Below are 27,666 nucleotides of genomic sequence, written 5' to 3'. Positions count from 1 at the left end.
TGATGTGAACATTCACTGAAGCTCCTGACCTGTATCTGCATGATTTTATGCACTGCTGCCACACGATTGGCTGTTTAGATAATCGCATGAACAAGTAGGTGTACAGGTGTTCCTAATAAAGTTCTCAGTGAGTTTATGTATGATTACTAGAGTCTTAAGCCCTGTTCACACATGTTGTCTTTATCGCTGGAAGTCACTAGCATCTGTACTGTGAAGTTGCTAGTGGGCGTTCCTACTGCTGTTGCTCTAACGTTATTGGTGGACTGTACGTCTGGTAAGACCTGGACATATTGCCGGTAAAACTAAGATATAATTCTAATCCTTTTTTAATCAGAACCAAAATGAGCATTCTGCAGGAGAGAGTGTTTTCATATAAACTGCAGCAGTGCTCATTGCATCATTTTAAAAACAAAATGAACAAACTATCAATGTACAAATAAAACTCACTCAGACTGCCTACAAATTCTTTTCTATACATAATTATTTCTATGCATAATATATTATAGTTATTATTGGGGCGTGGCCCAGGACGAGGTACAGAATGTGGGGCCCTTTTGTTGCTGTCCTGTGGATGGGAGGTTGGCGGGAACTGCCCTAGCTTACAATTGCCGTACGGGGAGGATGAGGAGCTTGGTGCGTTTCTGCAGAAAAATTTATTTAGAACAGTGAAATCGTGCACAGACACTTTAACTTCTCCGTCTTGTCCGCATTATCTCATAGGAGATGGATGATGTGAGCTCCACTTGCACCATTTTTACTCCTATTGGTTGTTGTTCCCAAAAGTCACTCCTGGTTTGCATAAAGTTGAACTTGTCTTAACTTTCTGAAGGCGCTGGACATGCCCACATCTCGTCGCTGTCACTCATGTTGCCTGAAGTCGCCAGCTAGTCGCTGCATGTGTGAACGGGCTCGAGACTTTCAAAGTCTCCATTTGTTCTTCATTTAACTTCATTACTGTCTAAGAGAAACAACTGAGGTATTAAAGAGAACTCATTTGCATTTTTGTCTTTCCTATGGGATGAAATGTTCAATAATTCAAAAAGGTCTTAGCATAAATGTGAGGGTTACAGCAGATCGAGCATATATCAGCTGTAGAGACCCCAACACAAAAGGCTGTAAGCTGATTCAAACTAAAACCCTTTAATCCGATTGCACCTCATAATCGCTTCCTATTTTCGTCACTGACAATTAAAACGAAGCCAAAGCACACTGAACTAACTGTCCTCAACAAAGGAAAACAAAATCTGCACACAATCTAATTTTAATTGATCCCATCTGCTCCTTATTAAAATAGGGTTTTGGCAAAGACACGTTCAAGTTACCTTAGAAATTGTAAGGTGCTTCTCACAGTGTGAAATGGCAGCAACTCTTATCCAAATTTTCATGCATAATATCAGTTAATCCATGCAATAATATGCGTCTTGAATTGTCGCACCAGAGTCTGTAATGTTATTACAAATACTATTAGTGATCAAGGTGGTGGGATTGATTTTTAGGATGTTTTCCTTGCACTCAGCAGAGTTGACAATTAAGTATTGTTGTTCAGGCAATCATTCCTCTTGAAAATTTCTTTCAGACGTACCATGCATCATCTCCACAACCGTCAGGCCGAAGAGTTCCTGCACTACACGTAGACAGATCCGGCCCCCACACAAGAGCAGAGGTCTTCTTTCGTCTGTATACACATTCTCTGACAACTGTTTCTGGAGAGAGAGACTAATTTGATAAACACAATGGCTTTTTGACTCACTTTGAGCACATATCAAGCACCATTCACAATAGACACGGTCATGTGATCATGGAATATGGATTAAGTATGACGATTCATCTAAGACAAGTTTTGCAAAGGTCAACAGAATCACTTCAATCTGACATCTCCTGACAAAGTGTTGTGCTTAAAAGAGTGAGAGGAATTATGTGTTGGTGTGATGCTTCAGAATGCTAAACAGCCTGATGGTTTGACTAAGAGTAAAATGGGCTTTGTAGGGTCTTGAATTGGATTAGGATTTACTGTTGCTACACAAGTCAAAATCATGTACTTTGTTGGGTATTGTTTATCTGAATTTTAAAATTGATGTTTAAATACAAATTATATATTTTGCAGTATAACATTATGAACCAATGTGAACATTTCGAAGAATCACAGTGGACCAATGTGGAAGACCATATTTGGTCAATTGAAGTTTTCACAGCTGCCGAGGCAAAAATTTGCCTTTATTTGATTATTCAACCATAATTGTCAGATTAACCAAATATCAAAAGACTTGCAGCTGTAGATGATATTGGTCTCCATTTTTCTATAACAGAAGTTTTCAGACTTTCCCTAGTTAAGTTTAGACTTCATTGTAAAAATGTATAAGGATCATGACAAAGGAAAATAACAGATAATTTCATACCTGACATGTTATGTACACATATTGTGGTTCACAAGCAGATGGATAATTGCATGTCATCTTCTTGCCATTTTGGGTGAAGTTTCTGATTTCTGAGAGGCACTGCTGGACGTCTGCAAAGCGTGCAAATATACTCTCCATATTCTGCGTTAGCTGCTCCACTTTCTTGTCTTTGGATTGGCAGCTGTTCTTTGGCGGTGTGGCATCGGAGTAAAATTTGTCCGAGGCCTCGTACCTGGGCGAACACGGTCGACTTGAATCGCGGCTGGTCTGACTTGCTACGGCTAGCGTGGCCATATGGATGGTGTGATCCATTTCATAGGTTTCCAGAGTAACAGAGGAGGCACTAGATGCAGCTCTGTCCGAGAAGTCAGCCGAGCTCGCCACAGGGCTCATTTCTGAGCTACGAACTTCCTCAATTAGTTTCCTCCTACTGGTTGGTGAAGCAATCACAGAGCCTCCTGGAAGAATTAGATCCTTAATTGATAGATAGTCCTCTTTGGAGAAGTTCTCAGAATGTCGCCTAATCCCATGATGCTGGCTTGGCGACTCCTGCTTGGGAACCACTGGGGTGGCAGCTTCCTCGTCGAATACCAGCTCTTTAGTCATCAGCCTCAAGATGTACTTGTCTGTGTTGGTGGAGGGGAGGAAAGTTGGATCATTAGACTTCTGCCGGCCAATCATGAAGAGCAGCATCTTATTGGTGAAAAAGCACACCCCTTTGGGCCTCTCGTTCTTCTGCAACTGGATCTGTTGGACATTGGGCATGGAAGAATCTGTGATGCAGTAAACCAGGATCATGTTGCAAGTGTTGGAGGCCACGGCCACAGTGCTTCCACTTTGGTCAAAGGCAATGATGTCAGGAACCAAGATGCCAGGGATGCTGACTTTTCTCGTGGTGGTGACCTTGCGTTCGTATGTCACCAAAATTAGATGCGACGAGTCCTGACCTGACGCGGTCGAATGATCTTGACGCCTCAAGTGAATGAGTGGGCTTGGGTCTGATTTTCTGTGTTTGGCGAGAATGTGCATTAGATCTATGGGTCCGGCCGACGAGGCATGTCCTGAACGCTCTGAATCACATGACCTCCTCCGAGAGTCCAAATAATTGTCTGCATCCACCATCAGAACAGGAGCTTGGCAGGACGGTGATGGTTCAGAATCGTTCAGTAAGTCAAAGGTGGTGCCTGCATTGAGCCCACAAAGTTTATCAAGAGGAAGCTCTGTAGCTACAGCAACCTGTGCCTCGTTTGTGGACTCTATGGCACAAATATAGCCACCTATGTCAAAAATGGGGCAGAAGGAACATGCCACCAGGCTTTTTTGGATATCATTCCAAATGTATGAGTGCAACGCGCTACCAATGGCAACCACAAGTCGGGTTCCATCTTTAGTCCAACAGGCACAATGGATCAGGCCGCTGCCCTTGATGTCAGCTTTCACCCGACGATTATCAATCCGCACAGAAAACAGGACAGAGGTGTCCCGCTTGGTCAACACAGCTAAAATGTCCATTTTGGGATGCCAGACACATCCCTGGAACAAAAGTGGGAACGGTTCGCTCATCTCGCACGTTTGCGTGCACAAGAGTTTATTCTGTTCCAAAGCGCTTAGCTGAAGTTGCCATACCGTAATGTGCTTCTTATGCTGTACGGCAAGCAAAGCTGGGGACCCGGAACAGCATAGGGGCCCCCAAAAGAGTCCCAAGACGTGTTCAAACTGTCCAATGACATTTGTGTCGCCAAATTTAGGCTCGCCATCAAGCGAATACAAAGACGTGAGACAAACCTGTTTACCATCCGTCCAGGCTATTCCATGTACGGGGTGAATGGCTTGGTGCAAAGTATTCAAGCCTGTTCTCAGAAGCTTGGCTTTTCCTAGCTCCATACTTGGGTCAGTTTCTCCAGTGGAAAGGAAGATGATATTCCTGGTCATACAACAGATAAAGACAAAGTGGAGTTCGGTCAAAGAGAGATAGTTGTAACTCTGTGCTTGAATAGGAAAAGAGTGCCATCACTTACTCCAAGAATAAATAAAGCCTCTTCACTCTCTCTCTCTCTCTAATCCTATAGGCTAGAGTGAGGTTTCTCTCAGGGATGACCACCAGATTAGTCTAACATGACCTCCAACGTCATAAAACTCTCTGAGGTTTGGATGGTACCTCTTTGACTGTTTTTTTTTTTTTTCTGTCCTTAGTCAGAAAAACACAAAACTATGATAAGCAAGATGTAAGCAAGGACTTTACAGTACAAAAATGTCCCTTTGAACATTGGAACTTTGGATGTCAAAAAGACTCCCCTTACAAAAGGTTACCATAGTTGCCATCAAAATACCATAGTTATTACAGTTATTGTTGATACAATAATTTTACAAAAATTAGGCTAAACATAATGGCAAAAAAAAAATCCTGAAACCTTCTTACACTTAAGGAGAACCTGTATTAATTTATTACGGTTTTACAGTTGTAACAAGAACTGTAGATTTTAGAGGAAAGAGTACCATGGTACACTTTACTATAGGTCAGTTTACTATAACAAATGATGACATGTAAGAAGTATGCCGATTAATCAAATTATAAATAATATATATATATATATATATATATATATATATATATATATATATATATATATATATATATATATAAGGACTGAGTATTATCGTAGTTGCATTAGTTAGACTACTGTTAATACACTAAAACTGCGATAACTTGAAATTACCCGCCACTCATTATCTACTATAATTTGGATGAAACTATGATCACCATGGTGATTTTATGCAAGGGGCAGTGGCGAAAATCATCCGCATTCACTTTAAACAAATACAGAACATGCTAGCCTGTAATAGCTGTCAAACTAACAGTCAATAGTAAAAAAAAAAGAAAAAAAGAAAAAGGAATAATGAAAAAAGAAAAGAAAGAAAGTTTATAAACATACATACCATAATGATATTCACAACACAGAGGAAACCATGGCAACTCCTCGCAGACTAAAATCTTGTGAGCATGAGCTCTTTCCGTCACGTTTCCCCGCGGATATGTTTGAAGTCATGGACAAACGGAAGTGCAATCATTACATTGCTTTCTGGGAATTGTAGTTTTATGAGGGCGTTCACTCAAGACGCGTTTTTGGTTTTTTAAACAGTTTTAAGCGCAAAGGCAGAATGAAACAGGACGCATTTAAAAACTATTTTTGTCCTGCTGTGAGTAAACATGCATCTCGTTGTTTTTTTCGGGGTTTTGTGCACAAGCACCACGTTTTTTAGGCAGTGTCAAGTTAAAAAATAAATTAAAATCGTATCTCAAAACACATAGCGCTGCGTCTAGCTATTTTTAGTGCCATAACATGTTCGGTGTGAACGGCCCCAAATAACACGACGTCTTAAAAACGCGACGCGCATGACGCGACGCCACAGCTGACGCAGCCGAGCGAACTCTTATCTATTCAAACAGCCGTTTGACATGACCACTTGGAGTCATACTATGACCAAATTTGAGCTGTATCATGGTGTATATATTATTGTAATTCTAGTCTAACTCTTATTTAGTTATGATTGAAAATGTCTGTTCTGCATTTATTAAACAGATAATAGCAATATAATTAAACATACATTGTAGTAACCTTGGTTTTGGTCAGTGAGGCATTTACACATAGATTTTACACAGTCCGCTATATGAAATTCCAAAAATAATTTGCAGGTATTGTATAAAAACGCTTAGACGAGTTCATCAGAAAGTAATCTTATGTCCTAGTGCCAACTAATATTGGCACTTGATCAGTAACTAGATCAGTTAGATTTGATATGACAGTGGGCGGAGTGCAATAGCGCTGCTGCCTCATATCGCTCTCTCTCTCTCTCTCTCTCTCTCTCTCTCTCTCTCTCTCTCTCTCTCTCTCTCTCTGTCTGCAGTGAGTTCTGCTGGAGGATCTGGCCGCGCGAATAGAATGGGTGTTGAAATTGAAACAATATCTCCAGGAGACGGTAAGAAGCTACAATGTAACAAGTTTTAAAATTCGAATTCTAACGGTCTTCGAGAGTGAATGGGGCTTGGGACGTATGTTTTGATACATTGTAGCGCTAAAATCGGCATTGTTGGAAAATTCTGCCGCTTTTATTACATAATACAGCTACATTCTTGAATCTGTAAAAGGATTTTATATGGAAAGATGTGAATATGAGGACACGTTTCTAATGAAATCCCCAGCCAGTGTGAACTCATCGCTATGAGGTTGCGGGGCGGGATATTCCCGCTCTCTGTCTAGTCAGGGATTAAACATGTTTATCCCAGTTGATAATATGAGGCATGTGTGCCAACTAATTGAATTTCTGTTTGACCCACACTCATTATGATTCCTCTCAGCAGCTGACAGAACTATATCTGCTGGATTTCTTCTACACGAAGCAGTTGTCTATTTTTTTCTTATGAAATGTAAGTAAATAATGGTGATCATGTGTGTATCAGATGGCAGAACTGGCTAGACATGAGCTTTGAAGGGTAATCTTTGGGGGTATTGCTGGGTAATTTGGCACAGTTGGCAGAGTTACTGGATTTCTGAGACTTGATATGGTCTTATGGCAAAGTAATGTGCTGGTGTGTGTGGCACTTGTTGCATTACATGTTTGCAGCATTATTTGCATCATTGCAGGCATCATGCATTTGGTATCTTTGACAATAAATAGATTATTATTATTGTTGTCATTTTATTTACACAAAGTTGTTTTGTGAGCGAAATGGTTGGAAATGTATTTTCATCTTTGTTTTGGGCTGACTACTTTTTATTTATTTATTTTTTTAATTTTTTTTTTTTTTTTTTTTTGCAATTATGCAAACACTTTATTAAAGGGATAGTTCACCCAAAAATGAAAATTCTCTCATCATTTACTCACCCTCATGCCAACCCAATGCAAGTGAAATTTGAAGCTCCAAAAAGCAAATAAAGGCAGCATAAATGTAATCCAAGACTCAAGTGGTTTCATCAATGTCTTCTGAAGTTGATCTATGCGGTTTTGGGTGAGAACAGACCCTTCTTACTTTTCTGTTTGAATAATTTATCTTTTTATTTTATTTTATTTTAACAAAGTAAAAGTTTTGGGTGAAATTTAGTAAATATTATGCTAAATAAAATGAAATGTATTTTTGAGCTATTTTATGTACATATCATTTACTATGTGTAATATCATATATATTAGAGGTCGACTGATATTGGATTTTGCCGATACGATAACTAACGTGGTCGGATAGCCCTACAACCAATTTTTAAAAGTATATGAAAATAAAAATACAAATCGTAGTCTTTCCATACTACGATGGGCACAGACAGAGGCTACAAGAGTACAAAATTAACAAAAATCCAGATTCAGTCTATAGCCAGGAAAAATGAAGGACATTTAACTATAAACAAGCCCAAAATACACTTACTTATTTCGGGACTCTTATTTTGAAATGATGGAGAATTGGCTTAGTTAGAATGCTCTATATTAAAGTATTTTTACCAAATTAAGCTTTTATAGCCTATATTTACCAGATTGAGGTTTTATATATCACCAGGTGAGGTTTTTTATTATTATTCACAAGAAAGTTGGAGACACAATGTATGTGCCACGGGGCACGTTTCTGTATAGTCACATTTTTCTTTCCATGCTCTCGCTTCAATTTAGAACACTTGTTGATTTATCTAATCAAAATAAAAAATATCGGCAACTATCGGCAAAGATTGTTTTGTTTTTTGGAAAAAAGTTTTAGTTTTAGTTTGGTTTCGTTTTTTTTTTTGGAATGCCCAATTCCCAATGCATTCTAAAGTGGTGGTGGCGTAGTGATTCGCCTCAATCCGGGTGGCGGAGGACGAATCTCAGTTCACGCCATCCACCGCAGCATCCACACACATCTCACCACGTGCCCCACCGAGAGCGAACCACGTTATAGTGACCACAAGGAGGTTACCCCATGTGACTCTACCCTCCCTAGCAACCAGGCCAAATTGGTTGCTTAGGAGACCTGGCTGGAGTCACACCGATAGTTCCAAAAAGCAGCTATCGGCACAGATTAATCGTAAAACCAACATATCGGTCTACCTCTAATATATATATCTGCATTATATCAGCCTATTGGCCATCATGCTCTCTAGATATCGGCATAGGCCATTCAAAAACCCATATCGATGGATCACTAGCTTTAAATACTTTAAGTGCACTGTATAATGATGGCTGCTGGAGAGGCCATGAGCTCATATGATTCTTGGTGTAACTTGTCTGCATTGTGTTTTTGTGTGGGTAGAATCAGCACAACTCCTTTCAGAGGAGTTTATTTTCTAATGAGAAAATAAAAGAATAAATAGGATTTTTAAACGCTGCAATGTCCCATAACGCCATTATTTCTCTTCATAGCGTGACATGTTGGAAAAGGGAAGAGGTAAATGGGAAACGGATGTTAAGAAGGGTGACCCAAGGGGGGTGGAGTTATGCGAACACAGGAGAAAATACAACCAATAGGCTCATCAGGGAAAGAACAATGGGGGGAAATTTTGTGTAAATATAACACTTTTTTTTTATATATCTGCTACATTGGCACAAGTAATCAAACTGAAGAACAGTCTGCTGGGGTCATCAGTGTCAGGAATGAGCGCCATGGTCTCTTGTGTTGGTGGGCCATTCTTGACTGACATCCTATCTGACCCCCACCAGCCTGCTGTCATGTGGCACACATTCCTGTCCAGCTCCCACACATTAATCAGACATTACCCCCCCCCCCCCCCCCCCCGCTGTGATTTCTAGGATTCCCTTTGAGGTTTGTGAAGTAATTTAGAGCAAATTACAAATGAAAAAAACAAACAAATTATATAGTGTCCAACGGGGTCTTCTGCTGTTGTAGCCCATCCACTTTAAGTTTCGATGTGTTGTGCATTCTGAGATGATATTCTGCTCACTACAATTTTACAGAGTGGTTATCTGAGTTACCGTAGCCTTTCTGTCAGTTCAAACCAGTCTGGCCATTCTCCGTTGACCTCTCTCATCAACAAGGCGTTTCCGTCCACAGAACTGCCACTCACTGGATGTTTTTTGTTTTTGGCACCATTCTGAGTAAACTCTCAAGACTATTGTGTGTGAAAATCACAGGAGATCAGCAGTTACAGAAATACTCAAACCAGCCTGCCTGGAACCAACAATCATGCCACGGTCGAAATCACTGAGATTAAATTTTTTCCCCATTATGATGGTTGATGTGAACATTAACTGAAACTCCTGACCCATATCCGCTTGATTTTATGCATTGCACTGCTGCCACACAATTGGCAGATTAGATTATTGCATGAATAAGAAGGTGTACAGGTGTTCCTAATAAAGTGCTCAGTGAGTGAATACAGTATATATTAGCATAAACCTTGAATCTTAGGTAATTCGATCACTTTTCTCCATGTTGGACAGCGTCAAAACAAATGCTCCAAAAGCTTGATGCAGTCGAGACATATATAACTACATAGCCACCATTCTATCATCTCCACAAAGGGTTGCCAACTGTCCCTATCAGCCGGGACATGCCGTATTTCGGCCTAAATGATGTTGTCCGGTATGGGATGTCTATTGTCCCGTATTTTAGAGTTTGGGGGTTTCTGGGATGGAGAGTTGGGTGAGATTTGCTTTGATTTGATTGTGGGTGGCGATTTTAGCCAACTTGTGCATTTTTGTTTACAATATCCATCAGACAGTCAGTGGGAATGTCATCTGGGGCAAACACAAGTAGAAGTTATTGTATTAAAAACATTAGCTCTAAGTTGAAAAGGCCTCTTTCATCACCAAACAGAGATGCTGCCGGAATACTTTGGAAATGAAGGTTCACATGCTTTGAATGATCACTAACTTCTTGTTCTCCTTTTTTATTACAGGAAGAACCTTTCCGAAGAAAGGACAGACATGCGTCGTACATTACATAGGTAAACAATCTGTCACATCCGCTGTTTGTAAATGTTCTCATATGCTGTTTGTTGGATATTTGTTTCAGCAGCTGGCACGCCCTGCAGACTACCAGCTCAGACAGACAGGAAACAGGATGTCGATAACAACATTCCGTCTCTCCTTGTTTAATATTTTCTTTCCTCTCAATGTTTAAGTGTTTCTCTTTGAACACTCAGGTAGAAACTGATCACCTCCTTTTAGTGGGGTTTATAAATTGTAAAAAGTCCATCTAGTTATACAGGATGTTAACTAAACCACAAGATAAATTCAGCATTTACATGTAGCTCTCTTTCTCTCATTCCGTTCACATCGTTACTTTCACAACGTAATATATAGGGCTGCAACTAACTATTTTCAAAATCTAAAACGAATCTGTTGATTATTTCTTCAATTAATCAATTCATTGGATACATTTTTTTATCTGAAGAGTGTCATTTCTGTGCCACAATAGCATCACCAAACGTAATGGCAAAAATAAACACTGTATTCAAACAGCTTTCCCGAATAATCCCTTCGTCTTCCACTGGTCAAACAAACAGATACTACTGCCCCAAACTCACAGCGATGGTTAAGTCAGTGTCGTTTAAGTAAATGGAGCAATATTTTTAAGTACCATAGAGCCCCAGTGTTTGCAGCCTATATTTGTTATTCCATCTTACCCAATGGTTTCCTTAAAAAAATGTGCAAATCGAAGGCTTTGAAAACAAATTTAAATGAATGTATCCTATACGTTACTAAAAGTTAATGAAATTTGTTGTTGACGTTTCATTACAGATTTTTTACCGATTTTATTGATTAGTTGTTCCAGCCCTATTAATGTATATTATAAGGCCTTCCACCTCTGAAATCTTTGATGCCATGTTGTCTGATGGCGATTAGTACATTCAAAATTTATTTTTTGTTGTTTTTGGCCACATCCACACTAATCTGTTTTCGTTCCTAATTTGATTACTTTCCAAAGTATGTGGTAAAGGAGAGCGTTTTTGAAAAAATGCTCAGTTTTCGGCAGAAGAAAATGTCTTTCTTGTGATGAACGAAACCGTATTAGTGTGGATGTGGCTTTTGAAGGTAAAAGAGCTATGAATGCATTTGTCACATTTGGATTTCTTTGTGTCCTCACTAGTATATCCCATATAGTAGTTGACCTATAAAAAAAAAGTTTAATGGCATATAAAGGTCTTTGTGTTTCTTTGTGACATTTAACTTCCTCAAAACAAGATTCCTCAAAAAATTCCATTTATTTGCTTAATTATCCTGTGGCGACAGACTGCCATTCCAGACAGATTTTACATTCAAAACCAAAGACTGCCAGGGGTTTCAATTTTTGTGTTCGAGAAAAGATGAATGAGCTTTCAAAATAAAGACTTTCCTGTAAATGAGTCATTGGCAAAACATTTCCATCTCTCCTGTTCCATATTCTAGACATTTGCTCTATTGACACGGCTAAAAAGTGTGTGTCACTGAATAGCAATTACTTGACTCTCTATCTCTCTCTTTTTCTCTAATGCGCTTTTGCTGTATCTGGTTCACTCCAGGGCTCTGGTGCTCTCAGCTAAGGCCCTGCAGTGCTATATTAAGTACTGCAGAAGTGCCGTATTGACTCCGAGTGCTAATGACAGTCAGATGCTCAACTCACAGTCGCCTGGCCAGTGCTGTCTACTGGCAAGTTCTAGTATATAGTAAAAGCGAGAGTTCTGCCTGAATGTGTCAACTTTAGACCTCATTTAAACATGTCTTAAAGGTCAAGAGTGAAACACACTTTTTCTTTTGTTTGTTGTGTTTTGGCTCAATAGAACCAGTGGCATTCATCATACATTGATGAATACAACCAGGGGCATTCACTATGTAATATTGTAGTATATGTAGTATTAAGTGTAATACTATAAATATAAAGGAAATGGGATCAATTTTGATTTAATGTTTTCTGGCTTCTTGTAAAGGAACATGCAAAGAGTTAAAATCAGCATAAACTGCTATAACCAGTCTCATGAAAATTACGTGAGTGGTGACATTTTTGCAAAATAATATCGCAGCAGTTCCAAGGTGAAATGTTCACTGGGTGGCGCTAAAAGCAAGTTAGATTTTCTCCTTAACAGATGAGGTTTTAAGGTTAATGTTCTAACAAAGGTTATGTAATGCAAATGTTTAAATGTATCGCCTTACAAGTCATGTTTTGATGTAATAAGATAGCACTGTGTGAGTGAAAAGTGTTTATGATCTGATAATCGGCTGTTTTACTCTAGATTTGTGTGAAAATGAAAAGTAGGTGTTGCTGTAGTGCCTCTACTGTTCATTTCCCCTGGAAACTACCCCGATATGTACAAAGAGCTACGTAAAAAGCATTTTGCAAAAATGCTGGTATAATAGTGTGATTTTATGAGAGCAGTTTGGAAATATTTCACCATGCAGTGCTACACTTATTGAACTCTTGGAAAATGGTCCATTTATTGCATCTAACTGTATCCGTGTAGAGGGACTTTGATCTACCCCCAATAATGTTAAAAAAAAATTATAATTTAGCTATGCCTTTATTTGAAATGCGTAGTCATAACAATACATTATTAGTTAATGATGAAACACTGAACTTTTTACTTGGTTGAATAATAACTGGAAAAACTCTTTGAAAGTAGTAGAAAAGCCACCTAGACTTACTTTCCACTTTGTAATTTAATACCATAATGTTCAGGTTGTACATTGCTGGGGGGGGCCCCAGCTTTCTCTGGCCCAGCCGGGCAGAACAAATCAATTAGCCCAGTCCTGTTAGATCCCTTGGGGTGGATTATTAGAGCTCAGGAAGACATCAGACCGTCCGTGACTGGCTGCTCTATTAATAACAATGGCAACACTATGTATAAATGTGCTCTAAATAGATGTCTGTATGATTGGTGGATTTTTCCTCTGTGGAGTTCCAAGATTATGGCACCCTGATAGCAATTTTAAAAAAAATCGCACTATAAGTTTTGTGAACCTGATGCCTGAACTGCTAAAAATCAAGATGTAGGTTCCTGAAACAGTTCCTCTGGAATCAAGAAATTAATTGATTATTTAAATCTATTGACACCCTTAATTTCCATGCAGAGGGGGCAAATATTGTCTTGGAGAATGGGGGGCCTTGGAGTCAAAAAGTTTGAGAACCACTGTTCCAGAGCATCTTTACTATAACATTTCTTGAGTTAAAAGAAGCTAGATGCAGTACAAAATGTAAGTGTCTCAAGACACATTTTAAAAAGTAAATGTTATTTTAAAGGAATATTCCGGGTTTAATTCAAGTTAAGCTAAATTGACAATATGTGTGGAATAATATTGATGACCACAAAATGTTATAGCCAATTTTACAACTTCATTGCCATGACTATGTCAACAAACCATAAAACCCTAAAACGACTGAAAAAAAATAAAGATTTAAACAACTATAGCTCATAACATGATTTTTAACAGAAAAATGAATCTAACTGCTTTTAAAATATATAAGGTTCACATTTCTGCCTTTAAACCCTCTAAAAATTGGCCCCATTCACTTCCCTATTGTAACCTCGATTTCTATTTTTAAAGAAAAGGAGGGACGAGTCAGAATAATTTTTCATGGTAATCAACATTATGCCACAAATGCTGTCGATTGAGCGTAACTTGCATTGAACCCGGAATATTCCTTTAACTTCAGCATATTTAAAAAATAATAAGCTCACAGCATGATACGCTGAAAAAGCAGTGAGATGCATCTTTAACTTTAACTTACTTGTTCAGCAATATTCTTTTCAAATTGTTGCTCCGCCATGACAGTAGTTGAGTTGAAAGAGAAAACATCGTAGAAGCGGACAGTTTACACTGATCTTGCTCTAGTGCCCCTTGTGGCAACATTGAGAATGCAACACGTAGTTGCTTTAAGTTATGAATTGAGGTCTGACACATTTTAGAACGCAATGACACGTGAAATCGAGCTTGCGTTGCAAGATGCGTCTGCGTTCATGTACTTGCGTAGAGTATGTTTCGGCCTTAAGCGTTACTGTTTGTGCTTGTCATGGTAGAATTTTATTTTCCTTATTTTAAAAGAAATGTGCACCCCTGATCTCATGAAAATGACATGACTGTGGTGTCATCTTTGCTAAATGACATTATGTGGTTCATTAAACGTATCGAGGCAGTTCCGGGGTGAAATTTCCGCTGTGTAGTGCTAAAAGTGAGTAAAACTTTCTCCATAACAGATGAGATTTTTAAGGTTAATGCTCTTTTAAATCAACAAAACCGAACTCCCTTCCCCACCCTAATCCTCTTCAGGACCGCAATACTCTATCAGTTAAGCTACCGCACAGTTTGATTGCATTTAAACAAGTTTATAAATGTAGTTGGTTATGTAATGCAGACATTAAAATATATTGCCTTAGAAGTCATGAGCTATAGTAAGTGTTTAGATGTCATAAGATAGCATTGCGTGAGGAACAGGGAGAAAAGTAAGTGTTTATGAACTGCTAATCTGGTGTGTGACTTGTTATTTGTGTAAAAGTAAATTAAAGTCATTGTTGTTGTTGCGCCTCTAGTGTTCAGTTTACCAGGAAACTTCTGCAATACGTACAACAAGCCACGTAAAAATAGTATTGCAAAAATTTACCTATAATAACTAAGGATGTGCATGAGTAGTCGATTAATCGAGTACTCGTTCACTGTTAAATGTTCGACCAGTAAAATACCTACTTGAATATTGCAACTTAATTTTTCTTTGTGCATTTTTCTGCCTTACGCAACAATGAAAGTGCTTCTCTCACCTAAATTTTGCTGTTACAACTCTAAGCATTGGTTGGCACTGTGGATGCATAACATTGTTAAAGATATAGTTCCCCCAAAAAGAAAATATACATTATTTAAAGTGACTGTATCGCTTCAGAAGACTTAGAATGTAGTATGTTTCAATGTGGAGTGCAAATTTTTTATTTATTTTTTTGTCATTTTTGAATTCATTTTTCTTTTTGTTTAATTTAAATTATACATTTCAAGTGATCGATATTTGTTTTTTTTATGGTTTAGAGTACTTGACTGCAAAATTACTCCAAATGCCCATAACCTAACAGTAACTTGATTCTATGAGACCAGGTTGCAATTTACTCATGTCACAGTATACCATCTTGGCACCTTTGGCATTCTATTTTCAACTTACTATGCCAGAATTAGAATTACACACTAATTCTAATCTTGCACACTATACAGTACAGATAGTGTGCAAATTGGGATGCAGCCAGGGTTTTAAGTTCTGGGTATAAGTAATGCAGGCCACCATACATCAGACTGCAATATGAGAGTAAATTTAGCATGGAGATAATTAAACAAAATGAAGACACGACCGGACTCTCTGTAAGGATATATATTGATATACTTACATTCTAAGATATAGTTAAAATGTAATACTACTTACATTTTGAGACTTTTCTATAATTTTGAGATACTTTTTTCTTTTTTTATAAAAGCAGCTCATAACAATAAATAAAGATTATAAGAGAAAGATTAGTATTTACTTTTAATTTGCCATCACCCAACACAAATTGATAGCACTGTTCTCAGCTTTCTCTCTTTGATGATACATGAACCGTGTAATGTGCGCTGTTCTGCCGACATGTTTTTGAGCAGTTGCATTAAGGAAACGTGCTTCTGATTACATTTGAAGCTGATGGGGAGAAAGCGGCTGCTGTAGATGGATACTGTATGCAGAGGTAAAAATAGCCACGCTGGCCTCCTCCTGCTCTCCTGATTCAAACTCTTTCCCACCGAACTCTCACGCTGGGGCTCAGTAACGGAAAACGACCTCCAATTTTTCCCCACTACATCTGTCAGCCAAAAACAAGCACGCACCCTGCATGAGCTCTGATTGTTATCATGGAAAATAAGTCGGAGGGGAACCGTGTGATATTTTGTGACTTGTAATGATCCTGCGTTTGCATCTTCAATAGTTTAAATTGTACAACAATCTTTTCTATAGGCATCCTGGGGTATTTTCCTTTCAAATTGATGGGCATTTCAGTAATTGTGGTTTTTTTTAGAGGTAGAGCAGCCTGATCTCATTATTATTCAAATGTATTTGTATATAAAATTTTAAGCTGGATAGATCCTGAAACATGCAATATGGATGTATTGACAGCAGCTAAAACATTTTTACATATTTGCAGCTTTAGAAACGTAACAATATTTACAATTGTTTATATAATAAATATACCTTCTAGATATTGATACCGATACTGATTATTTTGGTATTTAAGTGCCTGATAACTGATATGCGATTTTTATTTATTGTTTATTTCTCCTATTAGACACAACAAAAACTACACTACCGGTCAAAAGTTTTGAAACACTTACTCATTCTTTATTATAATTTTTTTTTTTTCACAGCTTAGAATAATAGTAAAGTCATCAAAACTATGGAATAACATAAATGGATCTATGGGAATTATGTTGTGACTAAACAAAATCCAAAATAAATCAAAACGGTGTTATATTTTATCATCTTCAAAGTAGTCACCCTTTGCCTAGAATTTGCAGACGTGTACTCTTGACATTTTCTCATCCAATTTCTTGAGGTATCACCCTGGGATGCTTTTTAAACAGTATTGAAGGAGTTCCCATCTATGTTGGGCACTTATTGGCTGCTTTTCTTTATTATTTGGTCCAAGTCATCAATCAGAATCTTTTTTTTTTATTACATTTTAGTTTTGTAATGAAATAAATATGTTGGCACAATTATATTTTTGTCTACAAAACTAATTTCAAACATTTAAGCATACGCCTTCAGATCAAAAGATTTTAAGATCACGAGAAACATTTCAGTCAAGTGTTTCAAAACTACACGGTAGTGTATATCATTCATCACAACACTTTGCACAATTTGTTTTCCACTATGTGAGTTCATATTTGTTTTTGGTTTTATTTAACTTAATCAGTAAACCTGAGATTTAAAGCTGAAGTATGTAACTTTTTCTGTGTTAAAATACTTTCTTCTATCCCAGCCAAATATGCAGAGACAACTATAAGTAAGCCATTCATAGGTTGATTTAGTCAAAAACTGTAAGCACTGTGTTTCTGTGGCGCTATGAAAATTGCTCTGTTTGTTTTGAGTGACCCACTTAGACCCGCCCCAACAATGTGACTCAGCCAATGGCGTGAGTTGGGGGTGGGACTATCTCTTTGCTTGACCAAAAGCATATGGGGGGCATATTCAGAAAGCTGTTGTGAAAACAAAGTTTATTCCGTTTGGTGGTGCAGAAACTACATACTTCAGCTTTAAGAACCAATAATCTACATTAAAGGAATGTTCCAGGGTTCAAAACAAGTTAAGCACAATCGACAGCATTTGTGGCATAATGCTGATTTCCACAAAACATTATTTCATCTCGTCTCTCCAATATTTAAAAAAAGGCAATATATTGCAGTTACAGTTAGGCATTTACAATGGAAGTGAATGGGGCCAGTACATAAACATTAAAGTAAATTTTTTTTTTCAAAAGTACAGCCACAATAAATAAACATTATACATGTTAACATGGCTTTAGTGTAATAAAATAGCTTATTAACCATATCAATGTGAAGTTATGTTCAATATTACAACTTTGTTGTCTTGACGATGTAACGTCAATAAACCCTGTAATGTTTTTTTCACAATAAAATCAGGTTGAACAGACATTTTATCACACTACTATCATGTTAACATGTATAATGTTTACGCCTTTGGCTATACTTTTAAAACAGTGTGTATTTAATTGTTTATGGACTGGCCCCATTCACATCTATAGTAATTGCCTTACTGTAACCGCGTTTTTTGACTACATTATTTTTTTGCGGTAATCAACGTCATTCTACAAATGTCGTCGATTGAGTTAAACTTGTATTAAATCCGGAACATTCCTTTAAGAGAAAAAGTGTAAATATCAGCTAAAAATATCGGTCAAACCAATTATCTCTCTATCTTTAATTAATGGTGCTTGATAAACTAAACTTCAGCCCAGAACTGGTTATATTAAGTTGGCTTATTTCATACACAAGTAAGCTTTAGATTGTCCTTGTAGAAGAACAAGCAGCTATTATAATTCACTGGCCGGTTTTGGAATGGTTCCCACTCTGCAGATATCTTGGCGTGGGGGGCTTCCTGGAAGTCCCAGCTCCTTTTAAGTCAACGGGGGGAGGGTGTAAGATAAAACTGTACTGTACAAGAACCATCTCTCTGCATGAGGGAGCTTTCATATCTCCCTCACCATGGATCAAACTGTAAAGAAGAAATGCTTCTAATGGTGCGTCAGAGTCTTATACAAACAAAGAAGTGGAGACAGTTTTGTCCTCACTAAAGCACAATTAGACTGGTTTCCATACACGTAATGAAAGCTATGATATGATTAATAGTGAATTGTGTGCTTGTGGTATTACTGAACTCAGTGTAATGAAAATATCTCTTCGTATAATCTCTGTAGGTAAAGGGAAGGCTTGCATCATTTAGGGGGAAAAAACTATTATTGCAGTATGGGGTGTTGAATGTTAATACATTTATTAAAACAATAAAACAAATGACTAATAACAAATAACAATAAAATGTGTTTGAAAAAAAAAAACGCTCCAGCTTAGGATTTAAATTTAACATTTAGATTTAAGAGTAATTAGATTCAGTTTGAATCGAAATTGCAAAAATTGTAGTATTACCAAACGGTTCCCTGAACCCACCCCTTCTGCTATTGGTTGGACAAACAGATAGCCCAGCCCAAAAATCATCCCATTGGTTGAGCCACTGTTGCGGTGTCGGGCTGCTTGTAATTCTCAAACAGAGCGATGTTTAGGCCAGGTCTACACTAATACATTTTCATTTGAAAATGCATCTTTTTCATTATGTTTAGGCCTTCCGTCCACACTGAGACGGCGATTTTGACGGCGAAAACGCTCTCCCAAGCGGATAAATTTGAAAACGCTGTCTTTGCTTTGTAGTGTGGACAGGGAAAATGGAGCTTTCTGAAAAACGATGATGTATTTGTTGTCATGTGATGTAGTCATGTGATCCATTCAACGCAAAACAATCAATATGGTTGTTGTTGTGCCTGCTATTCACTTTGATAGCGTTAAAGATACATGTTACTTTGTACAACCTTTACATTGCATTCCTTAGAGTGTGGACGAGCAACTTTTGAAAAATGCTTGAAAACGGCAGTGTGGACGGAGAGAGTTTCGAAAACGAAAATGACGTTTTCAAATGTGTCCAGATTAATGTGGACGTAGCCTGAGATGCTGTTTTTGACAGCGAAATTGGAACTTTTCGAAAATGTTTTCCCAAGTAGATAAAACGGTGTCTTCTTGTTGTAGTGTGGACAGGAAAAAGGGAGATATCTGAAAACGATGATGCATTTTTTGTCATGTGACGCAGTCATGTGATCCAGTCAGCCCAAAAACAATCAAGACTGCGGCATGTTGTAGCAGCGTTGTTGTGCCTGCCATTCACTTTGATAGCATTATTAAAGATAAATATTACTTTGTACAGCCTTCACATTGCATTCGTTCAAAGGTGATGGGACGTTTACTTGAAATTGCTGTCCGGCAACGGAACACAAGGACAATTGCTTTTCAGACCGTACATGGTACGGCAATGTTTTGCATGCACAGTAAGGGGATTTTTAAGCGTTTTCATAGGTTTCGATGTGGACGAGAAACATTTGGAAAATGCTTGAAAGCGGCAGTGCGGACAGAGAGCGTTTTGAAAACAAAAACCACAGTTTCGAATGTATTAGGATTAATGTGGACGTAGCCTTGCATTTTTTGTAACATACTTTTGTGCAATTGTTTCTAACAGCGACTCATATCAAGAACTTATGCTTATGTGGGCTTACACTTTAATCAATGGCAGCCTGGAGTATTCTGATTTTATCTTCCTCTCTCTTTCTCATTTCATTCCTGTGATATAGACAGAGGCAAAAGGTGACCTACTTAAACCAGCCGAATAATCCGGCGAATTAGGCCAATGTTTCATATTTCATTCTTTTTGTTAATTTGGATCACAAAAGCTGAGATTCCACAAGAGATTTAGATAAGCACAGAACTGCTCCCTCTGATGGGTCAGCTGCGTTTTAATGGACCACTCCTGACTTTTCAAAGTCGGAGGCATGCTGGAGGAATTAACTGTAAAAACTGAGAACAGTGTCTTTTGTTTTAGCCAGGAAATGTAGTTGCCTTGCTGTTAAAAAGCACTGAACATAAAAGAAGATGTTAGGCAGAATGACTCAGAATGCCTCAATCACCATTCAGTTTAATTGTATATGAAAAAAAAAAAGATGCAATGAAATTAAATGGTGACTGAGGCTAACATTCTGCCTGATATCTGCTTTTGTGTTCCACAGAAGAAAGAAAGTTATATGGGTTTGGAAAAGCATGAGGGTGAGTAAATTATGACAGAGTTTTCATTTTTGGTGAACTATCCCTTTAACTTTCTTGCTATACATTTGCAGGGATGCTACAGAATGGAAAGAAGTTTGACTCATCACGAGACAGAAACAAGCCCTTCAAATTCAAGATTGGTCGACAGGAAGTTATCAAGGGATGGGAAGATGGAGTTGCACAGGTAACTGAGTCAGTTGCTATGCTGCATGTATACTGGGGCAAATTTACCCTCTGATTTGTAGTTTTTTTTATTATATTTTCTAAGGATGAGCTAAACTTGATATTTTCAAAAACGACTAGTCTGTGGGTTGCCCAAATGACAAGACGATTAATTTGGTGTAAACAAAAGCCCTGAATAATTAAGCTGGTTTTGGGTTCACCTGAACCCAAATTGGACCTGTTTCTTAGGGGCAGTTCACTTGTGATCCGATGTGTTTCCTATATTAAAACCAGTTGGACAAAAAGTACAACAGAATGGGCCAGAATACAGGGGTCTCAAGACACGTTTTTAAAAGTTTAACTATTTTTTAACTATTATACAGGTATATTAAATATTTAACCTTTTAAAAAATAATAGTTTACCTAAATAATCAACTATTCAGTTGTCTATCGTGACCAGTCCCTGGAATTTTCTGTTTTTTACTGTGTATTTCCATTAATATTTTTTTAAATCTCCTTTTAGATGAGTTTGGGTCAGCGGGCGAAGATCACCTGTACTCCAGATATGGCGTATGGGGCCACGGGACACCCTGGTGTTATTCCTCCCAATGCCACTCTTATATTTGACGTGGAACTACTGAAACTGGAGTGAACCGCTAGCTTTTACAGAGCAAAAGTCCTCACGTGATGGAGAAACACTAGCCCCGCCCCACCATCTTTTATGTGCTTTGCCTATAAATGCCATGTGTAGATGCTGTTTAGTTATTTTAAAACTTTTCTACACACCTCAACATGTGCTCTTGTCATACTAGGTCACATTTTCTTGAAACTAGCTGTATGAATAAAATAGAATCATCAAATTAGTATATTAATTTGTACCAGACAGAATCCACTGCCTTACTGAATTTGAGTAGGGTTGGTATTTTACAGTATAATAGTTTATAATTCCATATTCTGAGGGGCATTAAAACAACCACTGTCTGCATTGCCACTTTTGATAAAAGTATATCCTGCTGAATGCATATGATAATGTTACTGTATTAAGTATATCTTTTATATATTATTATCCCTTATAAATATTTGCTGCAAGTCTCATGTCAATCTACTCATGAGAGGTGGAACAAACCGAATATGTACCATGGAGTGCTTTGGCTTCAATGAACATTTTATCAACTTGCTCTTATTAAAGATATCTGAACTCTTTAAAATCTGGTGTTGATTTGTGACTGAAACTAACACACTAAAGATAATTCTAGTTAGTATAACTATAGGGCACAATGGGGCTAAAGGCAAAATTTGTCAACTTAGGCAAATACATCTCAGACAGCAAGATGCTTTTTTTTTTAAATAAAAAAATTAAGATAATGCTTATTCAAATTAACCACTTTAGAAAAGGGTTACCCTTTTTCTGTTCATTTCAATCACATTTGCAAGACACTGTTGGCAAAAATAACATACTTGACAAAACATAAAGTACAGGAACCACACAAACTGACACATTGGTTCTCAACTACCTTATAAATTATATTACAGAAGAATTTGTTTATGTGGTGTGGTGTTTGCTTTTTTGTCATTCTCAACCCATGCACAGCATTTTTAAAATGATTAAAAAACGAAAAGGTTATATCAACAATCTGTTCTGTAAAACAGAACAAAGTTCCTTGAGTATTGTTAAAGTTAATTCTATTTAAATTAAAGTTAGTATATTATTAATTCACTTCCATTGTAAGTGCCTCATTGTAACCTTGATTTTTTCTTTTTTTAAAGAAAAGGAGAAACAAGACTAAATTACTTTTTGTGGTAATCAACATTATGACACAAATGCTTTCGATTGAGCTTGACTTGTATTGAACCCGGAACATTCCTTTAAGTGATTACATAAAAATGTAACATTTTGGTTTAAAAAATAATGTAAAAAAAAAAAAAAAAATAGAGTGCCTGTTGGAATGTGGTCTTTATAATTTTATTTTTGACACACAATCTATTTTTTCTAATATGTCAAAATGTCAAATGTTAAAATGAGTGGATTGTCTCTCTCCACGTGGAATGTGAATGGGTTGGGGCACCCCATAAAGGAAAGTTATTTCTTTTCTTAAGTGTAAGAAATATGATATAGTGTTTCTTCAAGAAACTCATCTTTCCCCGCAGGAAGCTGAAAAATTTGGGAAGATATGGGGTGGGCATGTTTTCTTTAGTGCTGGCTCAAGTAAGAGCAGGGGAGTCATTACACTGATAAGAAAATATCTACCATTCAAATGTCTCAAACAGATTAAAGATAAATTAGGAAGTCATTATTTTTTTAGCAGAAATTCAGGGGCAAAGGTTGATTTTGGCTAATATTTACGCACCTAATGTTGATGATCAGGGCTTTTTTTTTATAGATCTTGAAGGTATGCTGCAAGCCGCTGGCACCCCTCATGTTATAATATTGGGAGGAGACTTTAATCTTTTGATGGACTCAGTCCTTGATCATAGTGAAGCAAAAGTGTGCATGCCCCCTAGAGCAACACTGACGCTTCACAGGATGTGTAAAAATCTTGGTCTTACAGATATTTGGAGACTTTTGAACCCATCTGGTAGGGACTATATATTTTTTTCATCAGTCCATAAGATTTATTCTAGAATAGATTTTTTTAATATATATATATCTAAGTCCCTCATTTCTTCTGTAATTGATTGCCCAATTGGAAACATCTTAGTCTCAGATCACGCCCTGGTGAATTTAGAGGTGTTGCCACATATGGAGAAAAAGAAATCATATAGTTAGCGCTTTAATGTATCCCTTTTGCAAAATCCTGATTTCCAACAAATGTTAAAGGCTGAAATCAGTGTTTATATGGAGACCAACTGGTCCTCAGTGTCCTCTGTGGGCGTGGCTTGGGAGGCACTTAAGGCGGTTTGTAGGGGTCGGATCATACAGTTTGCCTCATTCACCAAAAAAAATCCAAAGCACAAGAACTCGTGGAGTTGGAAGAGAATATTAAAAGTACAGAGACAGAATAATACTCTTTTGTCATGGAAAGTGGAGTTTTGGTTATTTAGGGCAAGACAGTCATACTTTGAGTCAGGGGACAAAGCAGGGAAGCTTTTGGCTAGATATATAAAGCAGAGATTGTCTTTTTCTACCATTCCCTCATTGAAATCTGCTGGTGGTGAAATTTTTACCTCTGCCACTTACATTAATAATGCTTTTAAAAGAATTCTATCTTGATCTTTATAGTTCCACATCTTCGTCTACTGATGAAGATATTAGAAACTTTGTGGAACCATTAGATCTCCCTAAACTGGCGATTGAGCAAAAAAAAATTCTCTTGATTCTGATATAACCTTGGAGGAGCTTGGCGAGGTAAATAAGGCCTTGCCAACAGGCAAGGCTCCGGGACCAGACGGCTTTGCCGCTGAATTTTTTAGATCTTATGCTATAGAACTGACTCCAATTTTGTTAGAAATTTATATGGAATCATTAAAGAATGGAAAGCTTCCGCCAATCACGACACAAGCCCGGATTAGTCTGATTCTTAAAAAGGACAAAGATCCAAGCGAGTGTAAGAGTTACTGTCCAATTTCTCTGATCCAGCTAGATGTTAAAATTTTATCAAAAATTTTGGCTAACCGATTAAGTAAAGTTATGACATCTCTTATACAGATCAGATGGGGTTTATTCGGGGCTGCAGCTATTCTGATAATACGTGTCTCATCAATATCATGTGGTCAGTGGCAAATGATCAGACTCCTGTCGCTGCCATCTCACTTGACACCGAAATGGCATTTGATATGGTAGAATGGGGTTATCTTTTTAAGATTTTGGAAATGTATGGGATCGAGAATACTTTTAGTGAATGGATTATGTTACTTTATAGACACCTGGTAGAGGCGATACAAACAAATGGATTAATTTCAGATTATTTTACTCTGGATAGGGGCATCTGGCAGGGTTGCCCTCTTTCCCCATTATTGTTCTGTCTTGCCCTGGAACCATTAACAGCCGCGATAAGAAAGGGAGATGATTTTCCAGCGGTGGTGGCGAGAGGTGAGGCACATAAGTTTCTGCTTTACGCAGATGATATTTTATTATTCATCTCTGACCCTACTAGATCTATGCCTTGCCTCCACGGAATTATTAATTCCTTTTCTAAGTTCTTAGGATACAGAGTTAATTGGTCTAAATCCGAAGCTTTGGCTCTGACATAAAGGCTTTGTTCAGGGGGAAGGGATTCATTTTATATAATTTGATTCTTTATTTTCTGTTATGTTTATTTTATTTGTTGAATGGAATCAATAAAAATAGTTAATAATAAAAAAATTTAAAAAAATTAAAAAATGTGTGCCTAATTTGCATGTTAAGGTGGAGGTAACATTACAATTTACTAAATTAGTGTCTAATTTGCATATTAACGTGGAGGCAACTTAAAACAAATAATTTAATAATGAGAATATACATTTTTTAAAGCTTTGTATGAATAACAATTTATGATAACAGCGTTTTCATATTTTACTGCTGATTTGAAATATGTCCTTTGATCGTAATCTTGACCAACTGTTTAGGATATATCGGTATTTTCCCATTCAAGTACATAGGAGCTGCAATGGCATGACTGGAAATAGAGAGTTCCAAAGATGGCCAACAGTGGATTGACTTGCTAGAAAGACTTTGGCAGTGTCTGCGCTTCATAATGTGCAGTATTATTGTAATAAGTATAAATATACACTGGTGGCCAAAAGTTTTTTATTTTGCTCTTATGGAAAGAAATTGGTACTTTTATTCACCAAAGTGGCATTCAACTTATCACAACGTATAGTCAGGACATTAATAATGTGAAAAACTACTATTACAAATTGAAAACAAAAATGTTCAGAACAAGATTTCTCATCAAAACAATCCTCCACTGGGGCCTGGGTAGCTCAGCGAGTAAAGATGCTGACTACCACCCCTGGAGTCGTGAGTTTGAATCCAGGGTGTGCTGAGTGACTCCAGTCAGGTCTCCTAAGCAACCAAATTGGCCCGGTTGCTAGGGAGGGTAGAGTCACGTTGGGTTAACCTCCTCATGGTTGCTATAATGTGATTCTCACCCTCGGTGGGGTGCATGGTGAGTTGTGTGTGGATGCCGCAAGGAATAGCGTGAAGCCTCCACATGTGCTAGGTCTCCACAGTAACACACTCAACAAGCCACGTGATAAGATGCATGAATTGACGTCTCAGATGCGGAGGCAACTGAGATTCGTCCTCCGCCACCCGGATTGAGTCACTATGCCACCACGAGGATTTAGAGCACATTGGGAATTGGGCATTCCAAATTGGGGAGAAATTAATAAATAAATAAAAAATAAAAATCCTCCATGTGCAGCAATGACAGCTCTGCAGATCCTTGGCATTCTAGCTGTCAGTTTGTCCAGATACTCTGGACAAACTTCCTGTAGCACTTGCCATAGATGTGGCTGTCTTGTCGGGCACTTCTCACGCACCTTACAGTCTAGCTGATCCCACAAAAGCTCAATGGGGTTAAGATCCATAACACTCTTTTCCAATTATCTGTTGTCCAATGTCTGTGTTTCTCTGCCCACTCTAACCTTTTCTTTTTGTTTTTCTGTTTCAAAAGTGGCTTTTTCTTTGCAATTCGCCCCATAAGGCCTACACCCCTGAGTCTTCTCTTTACTGTCGTACATGAAACTGGTGTTGAGCGGGTAGAATTCAATGAATCTGTCAGCTGAGGACATGCGAGGCATCTATTTCTCAAACTAGAGACTCTGATGTACTTATCCTCTTGTTTAGTTGTACATCTGGCCTTCTACATCTCTTTCTGTCCTTGTTAGAGCCAGTTGTCCTTTGTCTTTGAAAACTGTAGTGTACACCTTAGTATGAAATCTTCATTGTTTTGGCAATTTCAAGCATTGTATAGCCTTCATTCCTCAAAACAATGATTGACTGACGAGTTTCTAGAGAAAGCTGCTTCTTTTTTTTGCCATTTTTGACCTAATATTGACCTTAAGACATGTCAGTCTATTGCATACTGTGACAACTCAAAAACAAACACAAAGAGAATGTTAAGCTTCATTTAATGAACCAAATAGCTTTCAAATGTGTTTGATATAATGGCAAGTGATTTTCTAGTACCAAATTAGCAATTTAGCATGATTACTCAAGGATAAGGTGTTGGAGGGATGGCTGCTGGAAATGGGGCCTGTCTAGATTTGATCACATTTTTTTTTTTTTTTTTTTTTTTTTAAATAGTGATGGTGCTGTTTTTTACATCAGTACTTTCCTGACTATACTTCGTGAAATGCCACTTTGGTGAATTAAGTACAAATTTCCTTACGAAACAGCTAAATTTGTACATTAAACCAGACTGTATGGCTAAGTTCCAAAGGAAGGTGCATATTCTTTCAATTTAATTTATGATTGATAACATCAATTTATAATATCAATTATTTAATTTAATGAACCATAAAAAAAACAAACGTGGGATAGGTCGCCACCTGCTGGAAATTCAGTGACTTTGGTATCGTCAAAATAACAAATCGATGTAGTATCTTACTAACTAGATCTAACATGTCATTTGGCATTTATGGCAAGTATATGTAAAGTTTTCCTTAATTTGGTGTGTCTTAGCCACATAAGTTGAAAAACATGCCTGAACATCAACAGTCCAAAATATGAAACGGAACGTTTGATTCAAAACTTCACGATCACCCGTGCTTTTAAATACTCCACATCCGGGTCAGAGTTGCGGGTAGCTTCATGCTCATTGGCTGCTTTTGGTTTGTTGTTAAATGTGATTGG

At 37.6% G+C, this 27,666-nt stretch overlaps 2 protein-coding genes across 8 annotated transcripts in view; one reads left to right on the top strand and one right to left on the bottom strand.

Moving 5' to 3' along the window:
* The window catches only part of LOC127409588 (WD repeat and coiled-coil-containing protein-like), a 6,599-nt gene extending 1,157 nt beyond the window's left edge, over positions 1–5,442 (bottom strand). The window contains exons 1-4 of one of the 6 annotated variants that reach the window (XM_051644234.1): positions 4,415–4,758; positions 2,397–4,320; positions 1,583–1,716; positions 1–1,441 (exon numbers count right to left, since the gene is read on the bottom strand). The exon at positions 1–1,441 is cut by the window's left edge and continues 775 nt beyond it. In XM_051644234.1, coding sequence (XP_051500194.1) covers position 1,441; positions 1,583–1,716; positions 2,397–4,280 — 2,019 coding nt within the window. In that variant the 5' untranslated portion in view covers positions 4,281–4,320; positions 4,415–4,758 and the 3' untranslated portion in view covers positions 1–1,440. Of the gene's footprint in view, positions 1,442–1,582; positions 1,717–2,396; positions 4,329–4,414; positions 4,759–5,333 lie in introns of those variants that run through there. The other 5 variants (XM_051644232.1, XM_051644229.1, XM_051644233.1 and 2 more) reach the window with 5 other exon arrangements.
* An 815-nt stretch (positions 5,443–6,257) lies between these two features.
* Positions 6,258–22,096, top strand: fkbp1b (FKBP prolyl isomerase 1B). Of its 2 annotated transcripts, XM_051644239.1 has the most exons (5): positions 6,301–6,374; positions 6,757–6,822; positions 10,274–10,321; positions 20,798–20,910; positions 21,412–22,096. In XM_051644239.1, exons 4-5 carry the CDS (start codon positions 20,800–20,802, stop codon positions 21,538–21,540), a joined length of 240 nt encoding a protein of 79 aa, XP_051500199.1. In that variant the 5' UTR covers positions 6,301–6,374; positions 6,757–6,822; positions 10,274–10,321; positions 20,798–20,799; the 3' UTR covers positions 21,541–22,096. The 2 variants fall into 2 exon arrangements, with proteins under 2 accessions (XP_051500198.1, XP_051500199.1); XM_051644238.1 differs by lacking the exon at positions 6,757–6,822 and having other exon boundaries at positions 6,258–6,374.
* Positions 22,097–27,666: the final 5,570 nt, after the last annotated feature.

This window comes from Myxocyprinus asiaticus, chromosome 19 (genome assembly GCF_019703515.2).
Source record: "Myxocyprinus asiaticus isolate MX2 ecotype Aquarium Trade chromosome 19, UBuf_Myxa_2, whole genome shotgun sequence".
Lineage (NCBI taxonomy): Eukaryota > Metazoa > Chordata > Actinopteri > Cypriniformes > Catostomidae > Myxocyprinus > Myxocyprinus asiaticus.
Note: the sequence above shows the minus strand (reverse complement) of the source record. Positions and strands in the feature narration are given on the sequence as shown.

What these genes read in the sequence shown, in the direction of transcription:
- fkbp1b (XM_051644238.1), top strand. Translation starts at nt 6,338, where the DNA reads ATGGGTGTTGAAATTGAAACAATATCTCCAGGAGACG. An exon ending in AACAATATCTCCAGGAGACG is followed by an intron (nt 6,375 to 10,273) that starts GTAAGAAGCTAC and finishes TTTTTATTACAG; the next exon opens with GAAGAACCTTTCCGAAGAAA. An exon ending in GGGAAGATGGAGTTGCACAG is followed by an intron (nt 20,911 to 21,411) that starts GTAACTGAGTCA and finishes ATCTCCTTTTAG; the next exon opens with ATGAGTTTGGGTCAGCGGGC.